At 39.7% G+C, this 26,225-nt stretch overlaps 1 protein-coding gene across 1 annotated transcript in view; it reads right to left on the bottom strand.

Moving 5' to 3' along the window:
* Positions 1-1,900: 1,900 nt before the first annotated feature.
* UBE2QL1 (ubiquitin conjugating enzyme E2 QL1) overlaps positions 1,901-26,225 on the bottom strand; it is a 31,824-nt gene continuing 7,499 nt past the window's right edge. Inside the window, exon 2 of the mRNA XM_032769514.2 lies at positions 1,901-3,283. Coding sequence (XP_032625405.1) covers positions 3,152-3,283 — 132 coding nt within the window. The 3' untranslated portion in view covers positions 1,901-3,151. The remainder of the gene's footprint in view (positions 3,284-26,225) is intronic.

The following is a 26,225-nucleotide window of genomic DNA, read 5'->3' as shown; positions in this document are numbered from 1 at the left end:
AAGTTCCCCATTATTCCCTTTGCTGTGTCCTCTCTCTTTTGGCTTTTGCTCCATCAGGACTGTTCCTCTCTCTGCAGTTTGGGAGCCAGTTCACCCTGCCTTGTTTGGAGACTGCACTTTTCCTTTTTCCCCATCCCACAGTCTCCACTTCTGTATGTTGTCATCCAACCCTTCCCCGCTTCCCCACTGCTGCAGCCAAGCAGCACTGCTCTCTCCAATCGTTTCAAGGGCTTGGCGTTGTATGAAGCACTCCAGAGGCCTGGTCCACTGCTTCTGCTGCTCTACAGCTCTGACTGATGTGGAGATAGCTGCCTTCTAGTTATGGGAGTATGATTTTAAGCAGCAATGCCCCTTGTTTTGCCAACTATTTACAATTTACATTTTGAAGTATATGTTTTTTTAAAAAATACATAAATAGGTGTGAGGCACCTATCCTCTACACTGTTTTATTTTACAGAACCCTTTAATTAAACATGAAATACATGACTCTCAGGAAGAATGGTCACCATTTATCATGTTTAAAAGAATGAGTTGATAGGGAAAAAAGGACAGAGAATAAATCACAGAGATAGTAACATTCCCCAGTGGATTTACCTCAGCATTATACATTGCTTTTAACAGAATTCTGATATGCTGTGTGAAGTAAGTGCTCTTAAGAAATAACCCATTAGCAAGAAAATCTCTCTCATTCCTTTTAGTGCTCTATGTTTCTAGCACTTAGTAACCACTGATGCCTAAAAAAATATACTAGCTTCTTTTTCCTCAACGGAAACAAACAAATAAAAAAAATAGATCAAGGTTACAAAAATAAATAAATCAAACCAATAGATGACTATAAATTTTGTTAAGCTCTACATTCTGCCCTTGAAGGCTGTGTGTGACTCATCACTGAACGGAGATGATACATAGGCCCGAAGGAGAAATTCTTATTTACATATTTGTATCATGGTAGCACCCTAAGTCACAAATCAGGATCAGATAAAGTTTTGCCAGTCTGTATACAAAATAGAGTAAGAGACAGTCCTGTCTGTAATTAGTGTTTACTTAAGGCAAGATATACCAAATGTTTGTAACAAACGAAGGAGGAAGGGTGAGGGAAACCATAATAAAAACATGTTTTCATAGGCCAGTTATGTAAACAACTAAATGGCTCTGAGGCTGTCATTTTGCCAAAATATAGACAAATAAACAAACAAAAACAAAACAAAACAATCAGAAGTCCCTTCATACCATTTACTTAGGCACTACCAACTGTCAGTTTCCCACAGGATGCTGGAAGAAGTGGGTCTTGCAGAAGAGAGGTTTGGAGGAAAGGGTAATGGTGTTATGGAATAATTGGGGGCAGAAGACCTGGGGCAGAAGAAAGCACATAGATGCTTCTGGGAGAACTGGACAAGGGGGCAATGGAGGCTGGCAGCATTGGTGAAGCAGTGGAGGGGGTGAAGGAAACACAATGAAATTCATTTGTAAAATGAGTCAGATACTTTTAAAGTTGATTAATGAATTTTTGCTTCTCCAACTAAGAGATGACAGGCAAACATGCTCTTGCAGAAGTACTGTACTATACTGGCCCTACAACACTCTGATTTGTAGTTAATTCATTTGTTCTTTTCTATTCTGTTTAGTTTTAAATCGAGCCGAAACCCCACAAAGCACCATAAATAGTTAGAATAAAAGATTTCTTCAGTGCTGTTAAAATGTAGCCGGAGACTGTTCAGCCGTTTTGATTAAAAGCAATGGCCTAATCTTGTGTTAAGCATGTAATGGAGAGTTCTCTAAAAACACATTATATATTTTTTTCTGGACTGCATTTTACAATCAATGATGTCCTGCTTTCAATTGAAAATGCTGCCAGAGCAGGCATAATATAGCAATAAGATTTCTAGTGTTTCACAGTAATACATCTAATAATTTGAAAACAAAAGTAGCCTAAAATGATTGAATTCTTGAGGCAACGAAACGGTACTGGTGATTTTATTCAGAATGTGTCCAATACGATTTTCCATTTGGATTCCACATTTTTAAGCTTTTTCATTATATTATTATAAACATTATCTCCAAATTTCATGGAGTCTTAGAAAGTTTTTAAATTATCGAACAAAAGAGAAAAATTAAATCTTAATGATTAAATAACGGACATTTATATACATCAGTGGGTTTTCTCAGATACTGGGCTCAAAGTACATACAATGCCTATTGAGTAAAAATAAAAAATTCAACCATGCAAATCATCTTACAAACCAATTGTTCCACTTTCTTCGAAAAATCTGACTTTTACTTTGTTACTAGCACATCATTTTAAAATGACTCATACGTTTTAAAGGTTCATTTATGCTTTTTGGTTTTCGTATTGCCGTTGAAAAGCTGACAGGCAACCATGCTGTTGTTGGAGTACTGCATTGTACTGGGAAGATAAAAACTACTCTACAATCAACTACTTTGAGCCCTATAGTGGGTGCATCTGGTATCTGAAATATCACCTGATCTAATCACACTGGCTTATCTCTGAACAACAGCATACCACAATACCAGCATAGATAGTACAATTTGACTAATTGGGTGATTTCATTTAACAGTTTTTCAACACCAGAATCTTTCATTGTTATAATTCTGCTTTTATGAATTAAAGGTCATATATAGAGCACACATGAGGTCTAAATGTAGTCACAGCAGACCACAGCTCCACATAAAGACACATCTTCAAGTTATGTTGACCTGCTAGGAAACAAAGATAAACAGCACAGCAAACATGTACCTGCAATGCACTGCTTCCCTATTAAATATTAACTGTTTCATTTACATTTAAATGAACTAAGCAGTAATGGATGGAATTTCCAGTACTGATTTCTGGTGCTGCTGTCATGGAAAGAAGATGAAGACAATATGGCCTGCATGGGGCAAATGACACAATCATAACATCCGCTCTAAAGTGACTTAAAGATGACCATTCGCCAGTCTTAAAACATAATCCTAAACAGCATTTGTTTTCTCTCCCTGTGTAAACAGATCAAATTATTTAAATGTCTCCTTGACATTCATGGTATCTAACAGAAGCTGAAGTAGAAAAGGATGGGTGGTGTACAGCACTGAGGAGATGGCATAGTACTTGGTTTTGTTGTTTTGTTTAGCATTGATGTTCAGGTTGCAAATATCAGCCATCAGAGACAGGAGGAGTGACCCACCCATATTTTTCATGGGTCTTCACTAAACTCTTAAACGTTGCTTCAGCTTCCTTACGACTGAAGGACTTTTTTGATTTGCCAGCTTTTCTGCAGATACGGCCCTGCACCAAAGAAAGAGAAAACATTCATTAAACATGTGAACACATAGGTCCATTCAAATTTAAGCACTGAACAAGTAAAAACAATAAGAATTCACAAATGGTATGCCATAAAACACTCCATTTGTATTAGTATTAGACCCTTATGACCTCTGTCTGATCACAAATGCTTGAGCAGGTCTGAATGTCCACCCAGCAGAGAACAACGACACTCAACATTGTTAGAAGACAGGCAGACACACAAAAGTAGCCCTTTATTATATAATATCTAATTGCTGAATAATGGGAACAGGGAGGAAGGTGGATGGCTTTCAGGGAATCTCCTACCACTATACAGATGTAAAAGCACATTTGCAAAGTGACAGGCTCAAGTTCTGCAGCTTTCCCCACTACCACTGATACGAACCTTCTCCTTTGCCCTTCCCAATTCCCTCCCACCAACTTAGTCTGGTGCATCCCTAAGGCATGTCAGCCCCAGGGGTTAGAAAATGCTTTCTTAATGACCCAAGATTGTGTAAAAGCTCAAATAGAGCCATACCTGATTATTGTCATTAATTACGATTTACAGACAAATCAAGGAGTATTAATGAATGATATTCTTACTGAGGTTACTAATACTCTTCTTTTCCTCTCTGAATAGGAAAATTTTATTTTTCATAGTTGATTAAATGCTGTTTCCAATGTAAAACTAGCTTGCAATATGAATGCACTTCTAAGGGTATCCTATATTATACCTAAATGCTACCAAGCACATGATTCCCAGTTATCTACTGTTAATTTTTATTTAATCAGACCTTCTCCATATTAATTCAGTTTTAATATAAATGTGCAATTTACCAATAAACAGCCCAATCCTGCACTTCTCTGGAATATTGTGATTTACTACCATGTGTAGTAAGGAATTTATGTAAGGTAGTAAGTGCCAGTCCTAATAAAAAACATGAATATCATGAAATCCATGCCTTCTGTGCATCCTGTAAAAAGTCTTGTGTTGTCCATTAATAATGCTCTGAATGATCCAGTCCACCATGAATAATTCATAACTAAAATACTCAAAGATATTCTCCAGAGGAAACTGCCAACATGGTAAATTGTCCCAGTGATAGCATGGTAACATCATTAAACAACAGGACACTTTTCCTGCTGATTCAACATAGTTTTCCTCTGATAATCTGAACTGCAAAAAATAAATGGACCAACACCCAACCATATTCTTTCTTCAGTATAAGAACAGAGTAATATTCCAAATTGGATTAAAAAGACCAACCTGCCCATTTCTATTTTTGTGACTCATGCACACCATGAATTTTATGATAAATGAAAATCTAAAAATTCAAACTCCTTGCATCTTCATTAGGTCAGAATTAAATATGGGTATGAAATGTATGACAGGACACTATTTCAAATGCATGTTTGACATGACACCCGAGTAATAGGTTGTTAACAGCTTATCACATATAATAACTGTAGAATAATTTTGCACATTTGGTGAGAGTATGAATTAAATTATTTGTGAAATCAGCAGACTATACAGACACTAAACAATAATTTAGCTGCAAATTTATTCCACTATACACTAATACTGCTCTTAAAAATGCTAATTTGTATTGCATATATCAGGAGAGGGCAAACTACAGCCTGCAGGCCAGATCTGGCCTGTCAGGGCTTTCAATCTGGCCTGCGGGATTGCCAGCCCTGTGGTGCAGCAGGGCTAAGGCAGGCTCCCTGCCTGCCCTGGCCTGGCACCCCTCCCAGAAGCAGTTGGCACCACATCCCTGCAGCCCCTGGCCGGGGAATAGGGGCAGAGGACTCCATGCTTTGTCCTCGCCTTCAGGCACCGCCCCCCACAGCTCCCATTGGCCAGGAATGAGGAACCGGGACCAATGGACACTTTGGGGGTGGTACCCAGGCGAGGGCAGTGCACGGCAGAGCCATCTACCCCACCTCACCCCCAGGAGCCACTGCCGGATGTGCTGGCCACTTTCAGGAGCAGTGTCGGGCTGGAGCCCGCACCCCAACCCTCTGCCTTGAGCCTCCTGCCCTGAGCCACCTCCCACACTTCGCACCCCCTCCCACACCTTAAGTCCCTACCCCTACACCCCCTCTTGCACTCCAACCCCTTGCCCTGTGCCCCTTCCTGCACAGCACACCCCCTCCCATACCCCCAGACCCCTCTTGCACTCCAACCCCTTGCCCTCAGCCCCTTCCTGCACAGCACACCCCCTCCCATACCCTGCACTCCCTCCTGCACCCCAGCCCCCTGCCCCAGCCCTACATTCATAGCCCTGCATACAATTTCCCAACTCAGATATGGTCCTGAGGCCAGAAAGTTTGCCCACCCTGGCATATATCCAATAAGTAAAAATTTATTTAGATTATTAAACTACCAGTTTATCATAATTGTCTGACAGTCTGATTTGAAAGCCTTTGTTAGACAGAATAAAAATGATCTGATAAGTGGTTGCTCTTGTGCAACAGTGTTACACTTAGAAGTAACCAAATAATATATCCTATTCTTCTACACTTTGCTGAAAATCAGATATAGGTCACAATTTTTGATTCCCATATTTTGCTCCTGATCTGTTAACCCTGTGACACTCAGTTGATAGACAGGAAAATGGAGATTGGTAGCAGGGAATTAATGTTCTTTTATTGGTAAGTCTGCATTTCTTGTTGATTTTAACAATAGCTAAGTAATTTGAACTGAAAATTGCCATCTCTAATTACATGCAACTGATTACACTGAATAAGCAATTGAGTTTGGAGTTAAAAACAAGAGTATAAAAGTCAAAATGGAACAAATACCCCTTCCCTCCTGAGACCTACACCCCAGAAACTGTTAAAGGTGTTTTAATAGTCACAGACTAGATATTCTCAAATTGTGATTGGTTGACAACTGCTGGCCCACAGGGCACTTACAAGTGGATACCAAAAAACTGGTTGATCACATGTTCCTTTTCCTTATTTCCAGCTGCTAAATTGCACTAAAAGGCAACTAAAAATACATTAAACACTGTTCCTACTATTAATTTTCAATTTAAACGATTTTCTGTAGTTTCCACAGGGATAGTATAGGATAGCAAATAGGGAGATTGTCTTATGAGCTACCTCCCCTCTAATTCATGCTCATGTGGACAATCTCTATTAAAATGTGATCTATGCTATGAAAAAAATTAGAGCCCTCCATCATAGACAAGGAGACACAAATCAGGCAATAAATAGTGCTGCTGAACCTACTTCAGTTGAAATCATTGTGAGTTTTGCCATTTATTTTCATGAGAGGGCTTTGCTTATTATATTAGGATTATTGATTATTTCTACTGTGGCATCACTTAGAGATCCTAATTGTAGACCAGAGCCCCACTATTCACCAGAACTGGAGGCTATAATTGTACTCAGTTGTGAATGTTTGCATGCGTGAATATGTTTTTCACGTGCAAATCACCCTTTACAAAAAAAAGTGTGGGACAAAATATCTTTTTCTGAATTGTGTGGTTTTGTCTGGAACCTCTGATGTTACTTGAGAATAATGTTAGCATTTAACTTCTAATTTCACATATGCAAATTGTGCCTATAGCTGAAAAAAATGCAGATGCCTATGCATGATGTTTCACTTAATTAAATTTTATCATAATGTCCAAAATATTAAATAAACTGACCAGGGCAGAAAACAAACAAACTAGTCAGGACTGTAAACTGAAAGGAATGAAGATAAAATAGAGAGTTATTTGAAAAGGGTCAGGACAGGTTTTCTTTTTCTAGAAAGATATCACAATATAGTACAGAAATGTTTCCTATTACTAATCACTATTAGAAGTTAGTAAACTAGTTACTATTAAAATGACATTAAATTCATGTAATAAAAGCTTAGAAATTAGAGATGGAAAAGCTCTATTAAGTCATCTTTCTCACTCCTCTACCAATGTGGAATTTTCCCCAATACAATATATTTTCCAGTGTTTACTTTAAAACGCCTCAAATGATAGGGCTTTTGTTACAATTGTTATGGTAAAACAGAATTTTAAAGTTTACCTTTTAAAATTGTACAAACACATACATTTGTGTAAATACATTTTCCCAGAAAATATTCATTTGCAGTTTGAGAAAAGTAATATATAAATGCATTTAGTGATTCTCAGCATCTTTTCAAATGCTCATGGGTGCAAAATCTACTGTCCCCTTTTTTCAAGAAACACTAATCAGATTGACTTAATGGAAACATAACACATTCTGAATGGTTAATTCAGCTGAGGTAACATTCTGGATTTGTTTGTTTTTATATTAAATATTTTCTCCTTTTTATCCTAAACTAAAGATGCATAGACACATGAGAAAAAGGAAAAATAATATCAGAAAATGAGTCCAACAACGTCCAGTTAAACTCCCACAGGAACTGATCTAGTTAGGCATGTTTTAAAAGTCTCATCAACTGCAAGTTTTTGGAACCTGACACATTTTGTCCACTCTTTAATTTCCAGAGATGCAGCTATTACCATTCTGGAGATGCCTAGAAATAAAATTTTTGGGGAGAACATATGCCATCTTTTCTCTACAGCAAACAAGCTATACAGTATGCAATACAAAATATATATATATAAAGACATAAATTTTGAAATCTCTTCTGATACTAAATGAAATTATTTCAAATTCATTTGATATAAATGTCTCAAAGGAATATATATGTACATGTTGTGGCAAATGGCCAACACTACTGTGGTGGGTCCCACGTTTTTCCTTAGTATGATTGGTCACAGTGCTGCCCCTTGCCCCTATTCTTGGGTGTTGTGGGCTCTGCTCGTGTCCTGGTGGGGGAGGGAGAAGAGCAGGGAAGGTCCGCCCCCTACTCCAGGTCCCAGCCTCTTCAGCTTTGTGGGCTGCTTACCCTCTTTTTGTTTGGGCAGGGTTTCCCTTCCCCGGGTGTTCTGGTATTCTGGTTAACACCAGTCCGCCTCCAACTCTAGTCAACTATCCTTCCCCTCCCATGTCTGACTGAAGCAGCTGGTTTTATTAGGTCTCAGACAGGGCCTTAAATGGCTCCAGGTGCCCTAATTACCCTGTGGTAACCTCTCCTTAGTCCACAGGGAATAAGGCTCTGATCATCCTGTAACCTCACTCCCATTCCTGTTATCTCATTAGTTATCCCCCACAATTATTTGGTATCACAGACCTGTGGATCCTCCTCCTAGGCTGGGGGGAGGTCCTTTAGCAGTGGGTGGGCTCTCCTTGCCCACTTCCTGGATACCAACAGGATCACTCTCCTGTACAGATTGCAGTCCCTCTTCCGGCTCCTCCAGAACCTCTTATTGAGATTCTGGCTGCACTCTTCCCCGGACCTGTTCATTTATGCTCACTCCATCCATGGCCCCACGAAGTTGAGGGACCTCCTCATCAGCCTCCTCCTAGCTATGGCCAAGATGGCCATTTATAACACCAGGGAGAGGAGACTGGCTGAAGGAGGGCTCTGTGACTGTGGGACCTGTTTTCATTCCTGTATTCCCTCACGCATCTGGGCAGAGTTCCTCTGAGTGGCATCCACTGGCTCCCTGGATACCTTTGAGGAGCATTGAGCACTGTCCAGGGTTCTCCGCTTGGTGTCCCCTTCAGAGTCCCTAGTTTTGGCTCTTTGACCCTCATGCCTGTTCCTGTTTTTTCCTTTGTTGTCCCCCGACTTTAGTTGAGTTCTGGGCTCAATAGCTGCTCCCCAGGCTGAGGGGGAGACTTTCCAGCACCCAATAAGATCACTCTCCTGCTGCTTTCTGGCCCTGCTCTATCTATCTATCTATCTATCTGAGGGGTCAGTAGCACCAACTATTACTACAGTTGCCCCAAATTTCTCACTCGCTTATAACTTTGAAAAACTTTAAGCATTCTGACTGAAATTTTTCATTTTCTATGTCAGATATCTGCCTCTGGCTCTATTTTTTTTAAAATTTTAAATTTCAGCTAACTGGTAGAGCTGTTTCCAAGAATGAGGCTAGGGAAAAATGTTTTTTCCCTCATGTTAAAAAATTCTTGAGATCTTTTCTTTGAAATGCTCTAGCATTTCCATGCATTGGAGCAGGAACATGACATTTGTTTGGTGGGGGGCATGGCCTTAACGTCAGGGAGTTCCTTTTGCTAAATCTGTGAAAATCCACCCACATTTGCCAAGTTATAAGCCTTTGAAAATGGCAATTCATACCAAGGGTGTTGGAACATATTTTATAGTGGGGGTGCTAAAAGCCATTGAATAAAATTGTAAACCCTGTGTATGATGGAAACCACTTCAAGTCAAGGGGAGCTGGCATTGCCTATGACTCATACATGTTTATAATGGAAAGTATCAGGCAACTTTTTAATAGGTGATGCTATCAGCCCCACCTATAATATATTTTAAAGCTGTTATTTGAAAATGTAGCAATTCTAACCTTTGCAGGAGCCTTTTGGCAACTGAACATCGTAAATGGACAGCACTGGCTGTATCTTGATTGCACATACCTATGTTTTACCTAAACTAGGGTCATCTTTTTTCTTGTCACTTCCCTGTTCAGGGTTGTTAAAACTAAACTAAACAAGGGTGCCATCCTGTAAACTCTAAAGCACATGAATAGTTATTGCTCCCATGGGCAAGGACTAAGTGCATGACTGAAGATCTGAAGTATCAGGCCCTAATTCATAAAAGACCAATTCTGAGTTGAACTTGATCAAAATGTTCTATAAAACTTAAAAGCAACAGAAAAAAGGAAGCTTTTCATAAAGGCATTTAAAACAAATGTAACTCCAAAAAGTGCCATCAGCTATTTCCATGCACTACTAAAGTATGAATGAATCTTTTTTAAGGACTGGTGAGGTCCTTTTCATAATGAGCTAATTGAGGTTAAAATAAAGAACTATAGAGGACAACAACACTTCAGTTTTTTATCACCATTTATTTATCTAAGCAGAACTTTGAACAACTAACTGCTTCTTTAAAAAAATTAGTATATTTAAACACAAGTCAAATTCTATTTGCCTTACTCAGATGAACAGCCCAATTGACATCTCTGTGGCTAACACAGGAAAAAGGCAAGCAGGAACTGGCCATCCACCACTCAGAAATCAGATGTAGGTGCTGCTCCCACTGAAGCCAAAAGCAAAACACCCACTGACTTCAGGGAGCAGGACCAAGCCTTTAAAAAAAGATATTCAAATGTTACATAAAAATATTTAAATATTAGCAGCATTTCACATAAACCATTACTAAGTTAGCCCACATTACCAGCTTCATGGAATAATTTTTCACTTATATGTCATGCTATGGGTACTTTGAGAAAATTAGTACTGACTGGTACTTTGGCTATGAAAGACTGTCATGTCAAACAGAAAACTTTAGCAAATGATTTGTTTTGTATCGAAGCCTTTCACTTTTATCTCATGTTTTGAAAACATCTAATTTGTTCACAGGATCCATAGTTAAGTAAATGGTGTAGGGGCAAAGGCTTTGGTTTTGTGGAACATTGAGGCTCCTATTATGGAGAGAGGTGACTGTACGGTTCTGATATCCTCTAGCCCAGTAGTAGGGTTACTAATCTCTTGAGTGATACAGGGGGTCCCTGGTATATGTCAGGGTTGCGTTCTTGAAAAGGGCAATGGATACCAAAACAATGGATACCAGGGAATTTTTCCCCATAGGAAATAATGGCCCAGTTCCCACCCAGTCCAACCCTTCCTCCGAGCATGCCCTGTCCCCACGCTCCTTACTCTCCCTCCCAGTGCCTCCTGCATGCCACTGAACAGCTGTTTTGCCGCATGCAGGAGTCGCTGGGAGGGAGGGAGGGGGAGGAGTTGATCGGTGGCCTGCCGTGCCACTCGTGGGTGCTTAGCTATGCAAAATGTGAAGTGAGTAAGTTGCAAGTGATGGATATGCAGATCAGGACCAACACGAGCTGTAACATGTACTCCTATTGATGAGCGATGGATATGCAAAATGACAGGCAAGGGGGAGACATATACCGGGGACTCCCTGCAGATTATCTAGAGTAGCAGGAGTGCATAATCATGAAGGGTGAGGGTAATAATGGGACAACCATGGTACAAACACCCACATATGTAGACCAACCTCAAGATGTCATGCACATGACAAATCCAAGCACTAGGAGGCATGTAAGGAATAAAAAAATGTAATTGTCTGTATACTAATGATAGCAGCCTAGATAATAAAGAATAGTTGGAGATGCTTGTGAATGAGAAGAAATATGATACAGCTGATACTACTGAAATTTGGTGGGACAGGTCATATGACTGGAACATTAAAATTGATGGTTGCAGCTTGTTTCATAAGGATAGGGATTGTACATTTAATCAAAGACACTATTGCTTTACATTTTACAGAGACATAGACAATTCAGAATCACAGGACCCCATATGCTTTACGGATTGAAGTTGTAACTAGTAAAACTAAAGATAGGGTACTGGTGGGCATATGTTACAGACTTCCAAATCTCACTAGAGAACTGGACAAACTGCTCTTTAAGCATCTGTTCGTAATGTGTAGAAAGAAAAACTGGGTTGTTATGAGTGACTTCAACTTGGGGGACATTTGCTGGACATCTCATGCAGCCAGTACGAAAACTTTGTCAGAATTTCTAAAAATAATACATAATTGAACACAAAATATCCTGCACCCAACATGGGGTGACTCAATATTAGTCTCATTCTAATGGACAAAGAAATGGATTGCTAACCTAAAAATTAGCCATTGTCTGCATACCAGTGGTCATGATCAGACTACCTTTACATCGAACAAACAGAATATGGCACCAACTAATAATATATATATTTGGAACTGTAAAAGGACCGCGTTCCAAAATGTAAAGCAATTGTCTGCATAACTGACTGAGAATATACGTTTAAAGAAGGAAGTGTTAATGTCAACTGGGAATTGTTCAAGAATAAAATAAGTTAAATATATAGGTGACTGATAATGGAATCTAAAGGAACCAATGATATAACAATGGCCAATAGGATTAAAGACAATAAGAAACATTTTAAAAACATGTTAGGAACAAAAACAAACAAACAATAAAAAACCTAGGTCAGGTATAGGTCTACTGCTAGATGCAGATGGTAAATCTGTAAACAGTGATGTAGAAAATGCAGAAATGCTTAATAGATATTAATGTTCTATATTTGGAATGAAGCGGGAGTCTGTATCCATCCCATATAATGTTGTGGATGCAAGAGAAACTTTACCATCTGTAACAATAGAAAATGAGAGGAAGCATCTGACACAATTAAAGATTTTCAGGCCTCGATAGCTTATACTCAAGATTCTTAAAGGAGCTACCTGAGGAGCTCTATGAACCATTAATGTTAATTTTTAACAAATATTGGAAAATGGGAAATTCCAAAGGATGGGAGGACTGCCAATGTAATTCCAATATTTATAAAGGTTAAAGGGGACAACTCAGGAAACTATAGACCAGTAAGCCTGATATTGATCACAGGTAAAATAATGGAACAATTAATTTGAGGTTATCCACAAAGATTTAGAGGCTAAAAATATAATTAATGCAGCCAGCATGGTTTCATGAAAGGTAGGTCTTGTCAAACAAACCTGTTGGTTTTTTTTTTGACAGGGTTATAGGTTTGGTTGATAAAGGCAATTGTGTTGATATAGTATACGTAGACTTCTCCATGATATTTTGATTAAAACATTGCATTAAATGGAACTAATAGGGCACAGATTAGATGGATTAAAAACTGGCTCACTATCAGATTTCAAAACATATTTGTCAAAGGGGGGGGGATATCAATGAACAGGGCCATTTCTAGCAGGGTCCATCAGTGATCAGTTCTTGGTTCAACACTATTCAATTTTTTTATCAACGATCTAGATGGCATTATAAAATCATTGCTGGTGAAGTTTTCAGATGTCACAAAGATTGGTAGGGTAGTAAATAATGTGGAGGACAAGTTGGGCAAGATTCACAAAGGGACTTGGGCGTTGCAGTGCTCAGTGTCAGAATGCCTAATTTTAAGTGCCTAGAAAATCATTGGGATTCACAAGGCCTGAGTCAAGTGCTCAAGCTCCCTATACATTGAATGGAAGGAGAGAAGAGTCCAAGAATGGATTCATGAAAGCCACCACGCTTGGTGGCTCCCTGTCTAAACTGGCCAATGGGAGAGATGTGCCCTCAATCCCAGTCCTCTCAGGAAGTTTAGCAGCTAAATTCAGGCTGGAAGCCTATGTTTGCTTGGAATTCACAGGTGTGAATACTCCCTTAAGAGTTAAGCACTAGAGGAGGCTCTCCTTGTAACTTTTAGCCCAGTGATTAGGGTATTCACCTGGGATGTGGGACACCATCTGGTTCAAGCCCCGCTCTTTCTCTCTCCCCCCCCCAGCCTCCCCACAGCCTCAAAAAGAGAAGGCATTGAAACACGTCTCTGCCACATTACAGGTGAGTGCTATAACCACTGGACTATGGGATATTCTGTTGAACTTGTGACACTGCCTCAATCTTTCCAATTTAGATAAATATTTAAAGAATCATTAAGTGAGAAAAAGAAAGAAAGAACTTATAAGAATGAGTCTATTACCTGGTGGTTATAGCACACATACAATATATGGGAGACCTAGGATCCGGTCCCCCTGCTCCAATGTACATGAAGTTTAAAAGTTATGAGGGAGGTCCCCCTGCCCCACTGCTGTCTAGTGTGGAATTAGGAATGCTCTGAGCATGCCTCACAGGCAAGTTAGGTTGGGCCTCACAGTCGAGTTAGGTTGGGTAATGGCTGTTTTCCTCCATTTCATGAGTCACAGTGGTGCTCTAGGCACCTGGACACCTAGAATGAGGGAACAGTGTGCATGCCTAAAGGTGAAGTGACTAGAAATCTTTTACTGCAAAATCTTAAATTCTGAGTGAGTTTAGGAGTCTACAAACAGCTGAACAGAGGGATTCTGTAAATTCCAGATTTAGGTACCTACAGTGGCAGCTAGGTAACCAAATCACTTTGTGAATCCAGCCCATTATTGTTACAGAGTGATCTGAATCACCTGGTTACAATCCAACAAAGTGAGTTTTAATACAGGCAAATGCAAAGCAATGCATCTGGGAATAAAGAATGTAAGTTAAATCTACAGGATGGGGGACTGCCTCGGAAAGCACTGACTCAGAGAAGAATTGTAGATAAACACCTCATCACGAGCTCTCAGAGCAATGCTGTGGTAAAAAGGGTTAATGCACTCTTTAGGTGTATAAAAATGGGAATATCAAGTAGAAGCAAGGAAGAAACCTTGCCTCTGTATACAGCAGTGATAAGACTGTGACTAAAACCCTGTGTCCAGTTCTGGAGTCCACACTTCAAGAAGGATGTGGAAATATTGTAGAGAATTCTAAGGAGGGCCACAAAAAATGATCCATGGGCTGGAAAACAGGCTTTACTTTTGAGGCTTAAGGAGCTCAACTTATTCAGCTTAGCAAAGAGGCGGCTGAAGAGAAACTTGATCTCTGTGTCTAGGTTCCTACACATGGAAAAGATATCTGATATGGGGAGGAGGGCATGGGGTGGTGGTGCAAGTGTGTTTTTCAACTTTGCAGACAAAGGCATAACAAGACCAATGGCTAGACATTGAAGTTAGACCAATCCAACTTGAAATAAGATGTAATTCCTAGAAGTGAGGGTGATTAAATATTGGAACAGCTCACCTAGGAACTCGCCATCACTTGGAGTCTTTAAACTGATATTAGATCTATTTCTAAAAGATATGCTGATATCCACCTTCTGAGAGAAATTGTATACCTATGGGATTATGTGTGAAGGGGCAGGGAATGGGGTGGACTGGATGGACATACTCAATGGTGTAGTCCTAAACTGCAGAGTCTCCCTTGTTAGCCTGGCCCTCTAGCCCAGCCCCCACACTGCTTTCTAACCTTTCCCCCACACTGCATTGGGGAGAGGTATATAGCAGTGTGGGGCTGGGCACAGTGGGGTAGTGGAGCCAGAACTCTGTTACAGTAGGGGTCCTTTCTGGTCTTGAATTTGTGAATCTATGAATCCCCCTGGTCATCCTCTTCCTTCTTGGGCCAAGGGGAGAACAGGAATCTCTGCATTTTGTCCTCAACTTACTCAGAACACTTGCAGCTGTGCATTATGACTGAAATAGAATCTCATGCTTCAGGAAGGCATTTTTCCCCTCAGTGCACAACTGGACAGCTGTAATCTGGGTTTTGCTTTGCACCATTCTCTGAAGCATCAGAGACTGGCCCCAGCCAAAAGCAGGACAAGATGGCCTAACTGTATGGATCTACACATCTAGAACATAGCACGCTAGACTACTTAGGGTACTGACACCTCTCTACCACCACTGTAAAGTCATGCAGAACAGCATCCAACAATTACTTGAGAGTTAGGCACTGCAAAAAGTAATGCCTGAAGAGGCCAGAGCAACAGAGCTGTCTGATTGGTCCACACCAGGAAGTTGGTCTAACGGAGCAATCTGAGCAAAAATGCAGATTGTTATTGACCTTGTCTTTTGCCCAGGCTTGCTCCTGACTTTGACCTTGACCTGGCTTGACTGTGGTCCCCTCTCTTTATTTGGCTTACTAACTAGTTCTGACTCTTGCCTTTGACTCTTGCCTGGTAGATGCTACTAGACTGGTTGCCTATGCCCTGGCCATTACACTAGTGCTCTGGGACGGTGAATAGAATCTTCTTTCGTACGTGCTTGGCTTGTGTGTCTTGTTCATGTGCTCAGAGTCATAATCAGGGTTTAGGATTTGGAAGGCATTTACTCCCAGGTCAGAATGGCAGGGATCTTAGGGTTCCACTAGAGCCTGAGGCATGGATTAAGATCATCTGAACATATCTTGGGTATTGGTGGGTCTTTCATCTCTCCTGTTCTTTGCCTGTGGCACCCAACAATTTAATCTCTTGAGGACTGAAATGCTTTAGTCTAACTCAAGGTATTGAGCTCACTATAGGAGTATGGGTGAAATGTAGTGGCCTGTGATATACCAGAGGTCAGATTAGATGATCTAATGGTCCCTTCAGGCTTTAAACTCTGTGAAATTATGCATATGGAAAACATTTTCTGCATCTAGGCCACTGTACAATATTATGTCGATTTTCTCGCAACAGACTTATTGTGTTGCCCAGTAGTCATCCTGTTGCAAAATTCAGTTAGAGTAATAAAGGAGCCTCAGATCATCTTCCAGAATTCTACAATTGCGTAACCAAATCCTCTCATTAAAAACTGTAATAGTAGCAGTGACAACCCAAGTAAACATGATAGCTTACTCAGTTTCTCTGTCAAACAACTGGAATAAACTTTTAAGAAAAAAGGCATGAAATTTTATCTTATAAGGATTGCTTTTGTTTCAATTTTAATGTTAGGTTATTGCAGCCTGTAATAGGATTTGATACCAACATGTCAATCCTGATTTCCTTGTATTGAAATGAATCAGAGTTTTGAATGTGGAATCCCAGGCAGTGATAGATGCCTCCCTGCAGAGCCCAGACTTGAGTACCTATCTCTGAGACAGTGACAGGGCTTAACACACACCGCACTAATCAGCATCTCCTATTGGCTATCTTAGGCCTGGTCTACATTGGGTGGATGTGGGGTGGGGGGAATCAGTCTAAGTTATGCAACTTCAGCTACATGAATAACATAGCTGAAGTTGATGTACTTAGATCTACTCACCACGGTGTCTTCACTGCAGTGAGTCAACCGCTGACGCTTCCCCGTTGACTCTGCCTGTGCCTCTCGCTCCAGTGGAGTACTGGAGTCAGCGGGAGAGCACTCAGGGGTCAATTTATCAGACGTGATAAATCAACTCCCGCTGGATCAATCGCTGCCTGCCGATCCGGGGGGTAGTATAGACATACCCTTAGGTGGCTACCTGCCTAGTGTTCTGGCTTTTGGGAATTGCATTCTGAGGTGCCTCTCTCTCCATTCAATATATATAAGAGTCTAAGCATCTAACTCACACTTTGTGAATCACAGTGATTTCTCTAGGGACCTAAAAGTTAGGTGGTGTGCCAGTGACTCCTTTTGTGCATTCAGGCCATTGTAACTCCCAGAGTCACAGGGCTGGTCTACACTAGGGGAGGGGATCGATCTAAGATACGCAACTTTCAGCTACGTAAATAACGTAGTTGAAGTCGAAGTATCTTAGATCAAATTACCTACCATCCTCACTGCGCGGGATCGACGTCCGCGGCTCCCCCTGTTGACTCCGCTACCGCCGCTCGCTCCAGTGGAGTTCCGGAGTCGACAGGAGCGCGTTCGGGGATCGATATATCGCGTCTAGACGAGACGCGATATATCAATCCCAGAGAAATCGATTGCTACCCGTTGATACGGCGGGTAGTGAAGATGTAGCCACAATCTCCCTTCTGGTCTATTCCTTGGACACCACAATAACGTGTGGCCCCTTTCCCAGTGTAAGACAACAAAATGATGATCTAGCTCATAAATAGTCACACTGACAAATGTACAGCTAGAAAGCATCGACCAATGTCTTTGGAAGCCCAGACTTTCCTAAATAATGATGGTAAATTAAATGAAGGTATAAAATTCCTATGTCTTTGTAGGAAATGTTCACAATGACCTTGATTCAGCAGAACATTTAAACATGCGCTTACCTTATAGCAGGTAAAATATTCTCATTAACTTCAAAGAAATACTTATATATCTGAAGTTAAAAGTTTGCGTTAAGTGCTCTGCTGGGTTTCGGACCATGGCATCATCGCAATAGCTAATTGCACAATTTTTCATGTCATATTTTAGTACACAAATGTTTACTCTTCCCAATTGCAGGCTTTTAAATCTACTTTAAAGTATCTGCTTATGAGATATGGTTAATAGTATCACAAACCTGATGTATAAATATTGCAAGTGAATAGCTGCAGCACAAGCAAATTCTGAGCAATATTATTAAGAATAGTTATTTGCAGCTCTATAATTTCAGCAGTAATTTTTCTATGCATCTTTGGCCCCATTCTCTCCTATATGGGAATAGCCCATGGAAGCAAATACAAACTCAGTAAATTTCAGATTGTGGCATTTCCCTTGAATTATTCCTTTTGGGGAGGTGAGTGTTCTTTGCCTACCCCCCTTTAGACACAGGGTTCCAATAGGACAATTGTTAACAGTCAGTAGTATATATGCAGTAGCTCTTAACATAAATAGCTGTGAAGATCTGCTTAATTTCAGAACAATAAAAGTTGAGTGTGGTTCAGGAGCTCCTAATTTCCTCTAATCCCTTTCTCATAGCTACAGAATGCTGAACTATGCCACCCCCTCCACTAGTACGAGGCTAATGTCATTATCAAGCTGGGTTTCAGTATAGTTGAAGGTCATCAGGGTGACTATCCTATTGACTTCTACAATACTAAGATATTGCAGAACTGATATTTGTGTTAGCAGGGCGCAGAACCTATGGGCTCGATCCTGCATTCCTCACCAATTTCAATGGCAGATTTTGGGAAAGCAATAATTGCAGGATTGTTGAAATGCTAAATGCCACAGATGTTTTATGGAAAATAGGATCTCTACATTCTCACGTATAACTGCCAGTGGAAAAATTACTCTAAAATTATTCCCAGGATATTATAGTAATCACTGGTCTTACAACCTATAGCATATATCACATTTGTTCAGTTTTCTAAAAATACATTATTTCTAATATCAGTATTTGACATAAATTATTTTTCTTGCTTTGACACTGTATGATTGAAGATGACCATTTGTGTCATTGTTGCTACCACTGTTATACAAATCTTATCATCTAAGGTGTCAATGGAAAAGATACTGTCTGTCAAGTATGATTATCCTGTTAAATCCATTTATCATAACTGTATCTGAAATTATGAATACTGGCTATGTATTTGTATCTTAGATGTGACTGATCTTGGGGAGACCCACGAAGTAGTTTACATCCAGTCTCACCAGCCCATTGTGAATGAACTATTCAAGCTTGATAGGTCAGTAAGAAGAATCAGCTCTCCAGATAGCTCTTTGTGAGAATGCCTCAGAGAGCAAGGAACCAATGGCCACCCCCTGTGATTCAGCAAAACATGTAAAGGAATGTGATATGGACATGTAACCTCAGATTTCATCTTTGTCAGTAACTTTCCATACAAAGGGGCTTTGGGCTTTGTTTGGACAGTAAATTTCCATGCACATGGAAGAGGATATAAAAGACACTTGAGACATCATTATGCCTCATTCCTGCTCTAATTCTTTGGTCTGTGGAGTTACAACTAAAAGGAGTATTTTGAACAATGGACTGAGGATCTTCCAGTCTTTTGGAAGCTACCAGAGAGACTTTTACTGCTAGCAGTCTATTCCATCACTGCTATGATCCTGATCTATGAACACTGAAAATCACTTGCATGTATCTGATTCCTCAACCATTCAGTAACTTTCTTCTTTTCTTAATAAAAGCTTTAGTTTACTAAGGACTGGCTGACAGCCTGATAGTTCGGTAAGATCTGAGATACATATTGACCTGGGGGTGTCAGGTTGGTAGATCCACATATATGGAGAATTGGGTTTCAATAACCTCTCACTATATTAGACCTGTTTGTCTCAATGGGAGCCAAGGGCTGGAATGCCTAAAAGGGACTGTGTTTGGCTTCTGGTTAACCAGTGTGGTGGTGCTGCTCCTTTGTTACTGGTTTAGTGAATCTAATTATAGAATAAATCACCAGTTTGGGGGGATTGTCTGCCCTGTTTCTTGCAGTATGCTCAGTGTGTGGCATTCTCAGTGTGGCCCATCCCAGGCACCCACTCACATTTCCTATTATGGAAAATCTTTGTTCCATATATAATCACTTTAAAACTTTAATAAACAATCTTTGTAAACAAAGAAAGAGTCCTCTGACAGAAACAGTAGTACCGTTCCATCTGCAGGTTGGCATTGGAGATACCTTGGCAGAGCTGATTGTTGGGAAGTTTGCATATCACCTTCTTGCACTATGTTTTGCTCAAGGCCAGTGCTACTAGTCCTTCACTTTCACAAGCACTAAATTAAATGCAGTTTATATAATTATATTAAATATAGCAATTACAAATTAAATGGCTTCAGAATAATCTAACTTAAAAATGTAACCACCAATAGGTGTCCTCAAAAGTATTTTGTTCCTCACTGGCGGCAATGGTGATATCAGCAAAGTGAAATAGAAAACATGTTCCACCAGAAGACTCGGGATGTCACATTGCACAAAGGTTAAAATAGATTATTCTTGTCATCAGTTTATTTTTGTATATTACATTTATTTCTTGTCAGAGATTTACAGCCTGTGGGATTAAGATTTTGGACTTGATCTTGCAGTACTTGTACAGGAAAATCTCCCACCGATGACAGTAAAATACTTTCTTATATATGGATGGCAGGATCAGGAACACAGATGAATGTGCTTCCTCTTTCTCCTTGCCTTTTCTTTGCTGTATGCATAAGAGTATATCCAGCTGCTCAAAAATTGACTTTGAAAATAAAAAAATACATATCTATCTATGCAGTTATGTAGACAGTCTTCACTTCCATAGTATCTGAGCACCTAACAAACATTAATGGACTTACCTTCACAAATCCACTCAGAGGAAGGAAATACAATCCTCAGTTTACAGAAGGCAAACTGAGACACAGAGTATAACCGACTTGGCAAAGGTCACACAGAAAATCTGTGTCAAAGCTCGGAACTGAAACTAGATCATCTGATCCCAGGCTAGTTTCTTAACCACAAAAATATCCTTCTCTCCTATCTACTTACAAAATGCATACATCTTAAATATAATGGTTCTACAAATGTCATAAAGCAGTTGTTTGATTAGATGAATATCATTTTCTTCTCTGTGGCTATTCAAACCTTTGATTTTAATGGCCACAAACTAGGTTGATCACCTTGCACTCTTTAATATATCTGGGATTTAGTACTATTATTTACAGGTTTTGCCTTAGTAACATCTCTGCTCCACATACTAGGCTAATGAAAACTGACTTTGAAAAAGGTGCAGGCTTTAAGTGGTCTTGTAAAATAGGAGAGATGCTCACTCTCTCCCCCTCACACCCACTGCTAGACTTTAGATTTGCAGAGGGTCACAGGTCTACTATTCCATCAGCAACTGGTTGTACAGGTTCCATGGATATTTGAGAACATGTACAGAACAGGACTCCTTGATCAAAGTAGCCTGACTCTAATAAACACCACAAAATCCTCAAAGCAGAGAGAAAAGATGGGATGATAGTGCAAAGGTTTCTGAGGGCAGGCACATATGCATGTATGTGTGTGCAATTTGGTTGTGTGTGCTCTTCCCCACTGCTTGACTGTTACCTGGAGTGGTATAAACTGTGTAGAGAGCTCAGTCCTACTCTAGAACAGTAGTAATTTTGCTATCTAAAATATGGGTGCTTTTCGCGCATGCTGGGGTGTGGTGCAAATTGATTTCCACCAAGATGCACCCTCTCCTTTCAGAATGTGCCCTTTTTTCATGGTGTTGTCATGGTAGTAATGACAGAAGGATGGAGACCTGGTAAGCAAGCCTGAACAGGGTACAGATTTCTCTGCTTTCTGAGCCAGGCCTGTTTACTTTTATACTACTGTGGGGCTCAATCCTGAAAGATGCGGAGTGCCCACAGCTCCCACAAACTTCAGTGAGAGCTGGGGATGCTCAAAAGAGCACAGAAGTGTTTGATGCCTTGTAGTAATGAGCCCATGGAGTGCAATTATTTTACTCACATACTTAAGTACCACTTGAACCTGTGTCAGGCCAGACCCAAGAGGACACAGGCTGTGCAGTATCATAATGCTCAACAAAAACCTGGCATTCAATTAAACAATCATGACAGTTCAATCCTTTGTACATTACATTTATTATATATTTTGGACTAAACTATACATCTTCATCCAATCTTTACTAGGTTCTTACTAAGGCAAAATATTCACCAAAATTAATGAATGTTTTGCCTAAGTAAAAACAAACAGAGTCAGAATTGTACCTTTGTGATCCCCTCTGCTTGGATCTCCTCTTTCCACACGTAAAGGAGACTCAGCTGCCTAATGGCTGTGTTCCCCCTTTGCCAGATCCTGCTGATTGGGATCTGTATGGGAGAGTGGGTAGGTTGGAGCGGGGTGGGGGTATGCATCCTCTCACCCAGCCTGGTGGAGCTCATATTGGAAAACTAATACAACTGAGCGGTGCCCCTCGGACAGCCATGGCCAAACAAGACCCTGGTACTCTAACTCTCCGAGAATAAGGGAAGTCGACTGGAGAGTCTATCCCGTCGATGCAGCACAGTAAAGACACTGCAGTAAGTCAACCTAAGTGACATCAATTTCAGCTACGTTATTCACATAGCTGGAGTAGCGTAACTTAGGTCGATTTACCCTGACAGCGAAGACAAGCCCTTATTCCTTATTTTTTCTGCTTAAAGTTCACATCTTTTCATGTGACATGCCTGCTACTTAATGATCATTACCTTTGTCATTTCTTATAGGCTTGCATACTACTAAACGTGGCTCTCAATCATGGTTCTAAACACTTGTCCTCACCATCCATGCCTGAAGTCATTCTGTTGGGGTAAACCCAGGAGGCATAACCAATTAACAGAAAACAATTACATACTAAATGTAATGTATAAAGCTCTGTGTGGCTTGGGTTCTGGCTATCTTAGGCCTTGTCTACACTACAAAATTAAGTCGACATAAATTAGGTTGACATACATCCTCCACAGTAATTACTGTGGTGATTCATGTCTACACTTTGCTCCTGTGCAGTGGTGTGCATCCTCACCACTGTGGGACACCGACAGCCCAAGCTGTGAGCCCCACGCAGGGCTGATAGCCAGCTCGCCATGTAAGTAATGCAGCGTCTACAGAGACACTGCGTCACCCTAACTACAACAACCTTAACATTTATTAGGTCTGTGTGGTGGGCGACTTACACTGGCAGGAGCAACACTGTAGTGTAGACACTTACAGAGTTAGTTCAGTGTAAACTGCCTTACATTGACCTAACTGTAGAGCCAAGCCTCTGACTACCAAGCTTCCTAGGGATAACTGCAGCAGTGGAAATTAGCTGATGGGTCCAAGTTAAGAATCCTTAAATTGAATGTCTGGAGGTTAGTGAAGACTCATGGATTTGGAATTCATTTCCACTGTTCATATTGGAAAGAGGTGGAGTCTATCAAAAAGTCCATCTGTTTGCTCAGGCTTTTGCTTCAGGGGGTAAAGGTGGGAACTATTTAGGTTATGTTTAACAGATGGATTCTGTGACTGAATCTCATTTTAATAAAATGATATTAACTAATGTTGTGGTGTTTTTAAGTTTCATACATGCACAGTCAACTGTGACAGATGCACTTTTAAAAATGGAAAAAAAAATTAGCAACAAATTAATTTATATAGTATACACTCTATTTGTAAAGTATACACTCTTGTATACATTCCACAGACGGTTGAAACAAATTATTTTTGAAGATGCCTGAATGTACACTTTACATTATAACCTGAATTATAGAATGTTACATATTAAAAAAAGAAAACAAAAACCTGGACTGATCAGCTTAAATCAAGCTCTAGACACTTAAACATGTGAGAACACTCCCAGCTAGTTTTTTCCTATTTTTAGGACATTAGGTCCTCTCTGCATTCTCATACTTGTCCTACTTGATACAAAAACAAGCAGCATATATTCTTTACAACAGGGAAGCTTTACAAATGCCACAATCGGCAGAGTCATCATTTTAATAAAACAGATTCAAGCATTATATAGTCAAGCAGCATGGCTTCATTTGACAACAGAACATTTTTTAAGATGTAGCAAATAGGAAAAAAATTCTCTTTAAACTATATTAGTTCACTAAAGAAAATAAGTTACAATTTTTTCCTGCAAAATATAAAATGGGGGTGTTTTGGTTTAGTTGATTTAAGGACTTAAAATTTTCTTGTTGAGCCTTAAGGAGGTTCTTTATTTTATCTGATTATCATCTACAGTGTTTACACAGTTTGCAAAACTGCAAATAAAATGGTTCAATTACTTTTATAGCAATAGTAACTGCTTTGGGATACATTTTGAAGAATGCGTGTTTGCAAGTAACAAGATAGTATCAGGGTTTGAAGGGATATGCACTGATCTCAGTCATGCATCATATTATTAAATAAATGTGAGCTACAGCAGACTGTCTGCTTTTTTATTACAGTTATATGACTGGCACTACTCCCATTTCCTTTATTCAGTGAATAACAGAATTTAATATTGTAAGGACAATACTTACTATTCTAGAATGATTTACAAATTTCTGAAGACCAAATTGTTAAGTAAAATAAAAGCACTTCACTTCATCTGCTACAAGTTACATGTGCAGTTCTCTAAGGCTAGCCACATAGATGCATAAGGTTCTGCTGGGTCAAGAGTGCTCCAAGACGACAAACAATATTCTATCCAGGACCTGATACAGAGTCAGATGATGATATTCAAATGTATTCTTCTAAAGCTATCTTAACTCTTCAGGTGAAATCCCAGCCCCACTAAAGTCAATGGGAGTTTTGTCATTTATTTCAGTGGAGTCAGGATTTGAACTCTGGTGCAGGCAGTTAGGCCTAGTCTACACAAGGAAATCAGGTTGATCCACACCCAGAGCGATGCAGTTAAACTGACCTAAGCCCCACAGTGTAGACAACACTAGGTTGATGGGAGAATTCTCCTGTCGTATCTACTGCTTATCAGCGAGGTGGATTACCTATACAAATGGGAAAACCCCTTCTGTCAACGTAGGTAACATCTTCACTGAAGCACTACAGTGGAGCCATTGCAACGTTTTAAGTGTAGACAAGTCATTAGGTTTTGCTTACCAAACGGTCAGCAATGAGTACATCAGAATCCAGTTACATAACAGTAATAATAAATATATAATAATAACAACACAGCTCATGGCCCAATAATCTTTTGAAAAGAGATACAGAGTTAAAGCAGAAAATATGGGATCAGCCCTTTGAGGTATTGAGAACTTCCTGCAAGGTGCTAAGCAGCATCAACTCCCAATGGAACTGGTCTCATGCCATTAACTCACACCACTGTGGTTAAGGAAGGGCTCAATTCTGCTCCTTCTGAAGTTAATGGAAGTTTTACCATTGACATCAATGGGGGAAAGACTGGGTGCTATTACTTTTACATATCAAATATGCTATTATCACTCAATGTAAAAAGTTGGGAGTCCATAAATCTAAAACTGTAAATTCCACAATGAAAGAAATTCAGTCAGGCTATTAATATTAATTTGCAACAAATGTTTTGTATAAACAAAGACCTACTCTGATCAATTTTAGCTCAGTGACACGATTCATTTTAATAACTCTTCTCTTGTGTTAATATTAGTTTGCATACTAAAAAATCAACATTATATAATCTAAATACTCTATAGTACATATGCAGTAATCTAATGGAACTTAGAGCATGCCTTAAATATGCAAACTAAAAAGACTTTCAGAGACAGATTTATAAATATCAATATCATGACCTTTTTATTTGGTAACAGTAGTAATCTTGTTGACTCAGTAAGTTATTTTTATATGAGTTTTCTTTGAGATATGGATTATACCTCCTATACAAAGTTTGTCTATTTCTTTTTCCTAACTAGTCAAGTAAAATAATTACTTGTCTTGTTTAATTTTATTTATGTAGTTAGTTTTGTGGCCTACAAAATCTTATTTTTTTCCAAAATAAAAAGAAAAAACAAAACAAAACCCCAAGCAGTGTTAGAACTGAAGGCTCCAATCCTTCAAAGGGACTACTCAGGTGCTTACATTTAGGCCTGGTCTACACTACGCGTTTAAATCGATTTAAAGAGCGTGAAATCGATTTAACGCTGTACCCGTCCACACTACAATGCCCTTTATGTCGATATAAAGGGCTCTTTAAATCGATTTCTGTACTCCACCTCGACGAGAGGAGTAGCGCTAAATTCGATATTAACATATC

This window comes from Chelonoidis abingdonii, chromosome 2 (assembly GCF_003597395.2).
Source record: "Chelonoidis abingdonii isolate Lonesome George chromosome 2, CheloAbing_2.0, whole genome shotgun sequence".
Taxonomy (NCBI): domain Eukaryota; kingdom Metazoa; phylum Chordata; order Testudines; family Testudinidae; genus Chelonoidis; species Chelonoidis abingdonii.
This window is presented reverse-complemented; position numbering and strand designations above follow the sequence as displayed.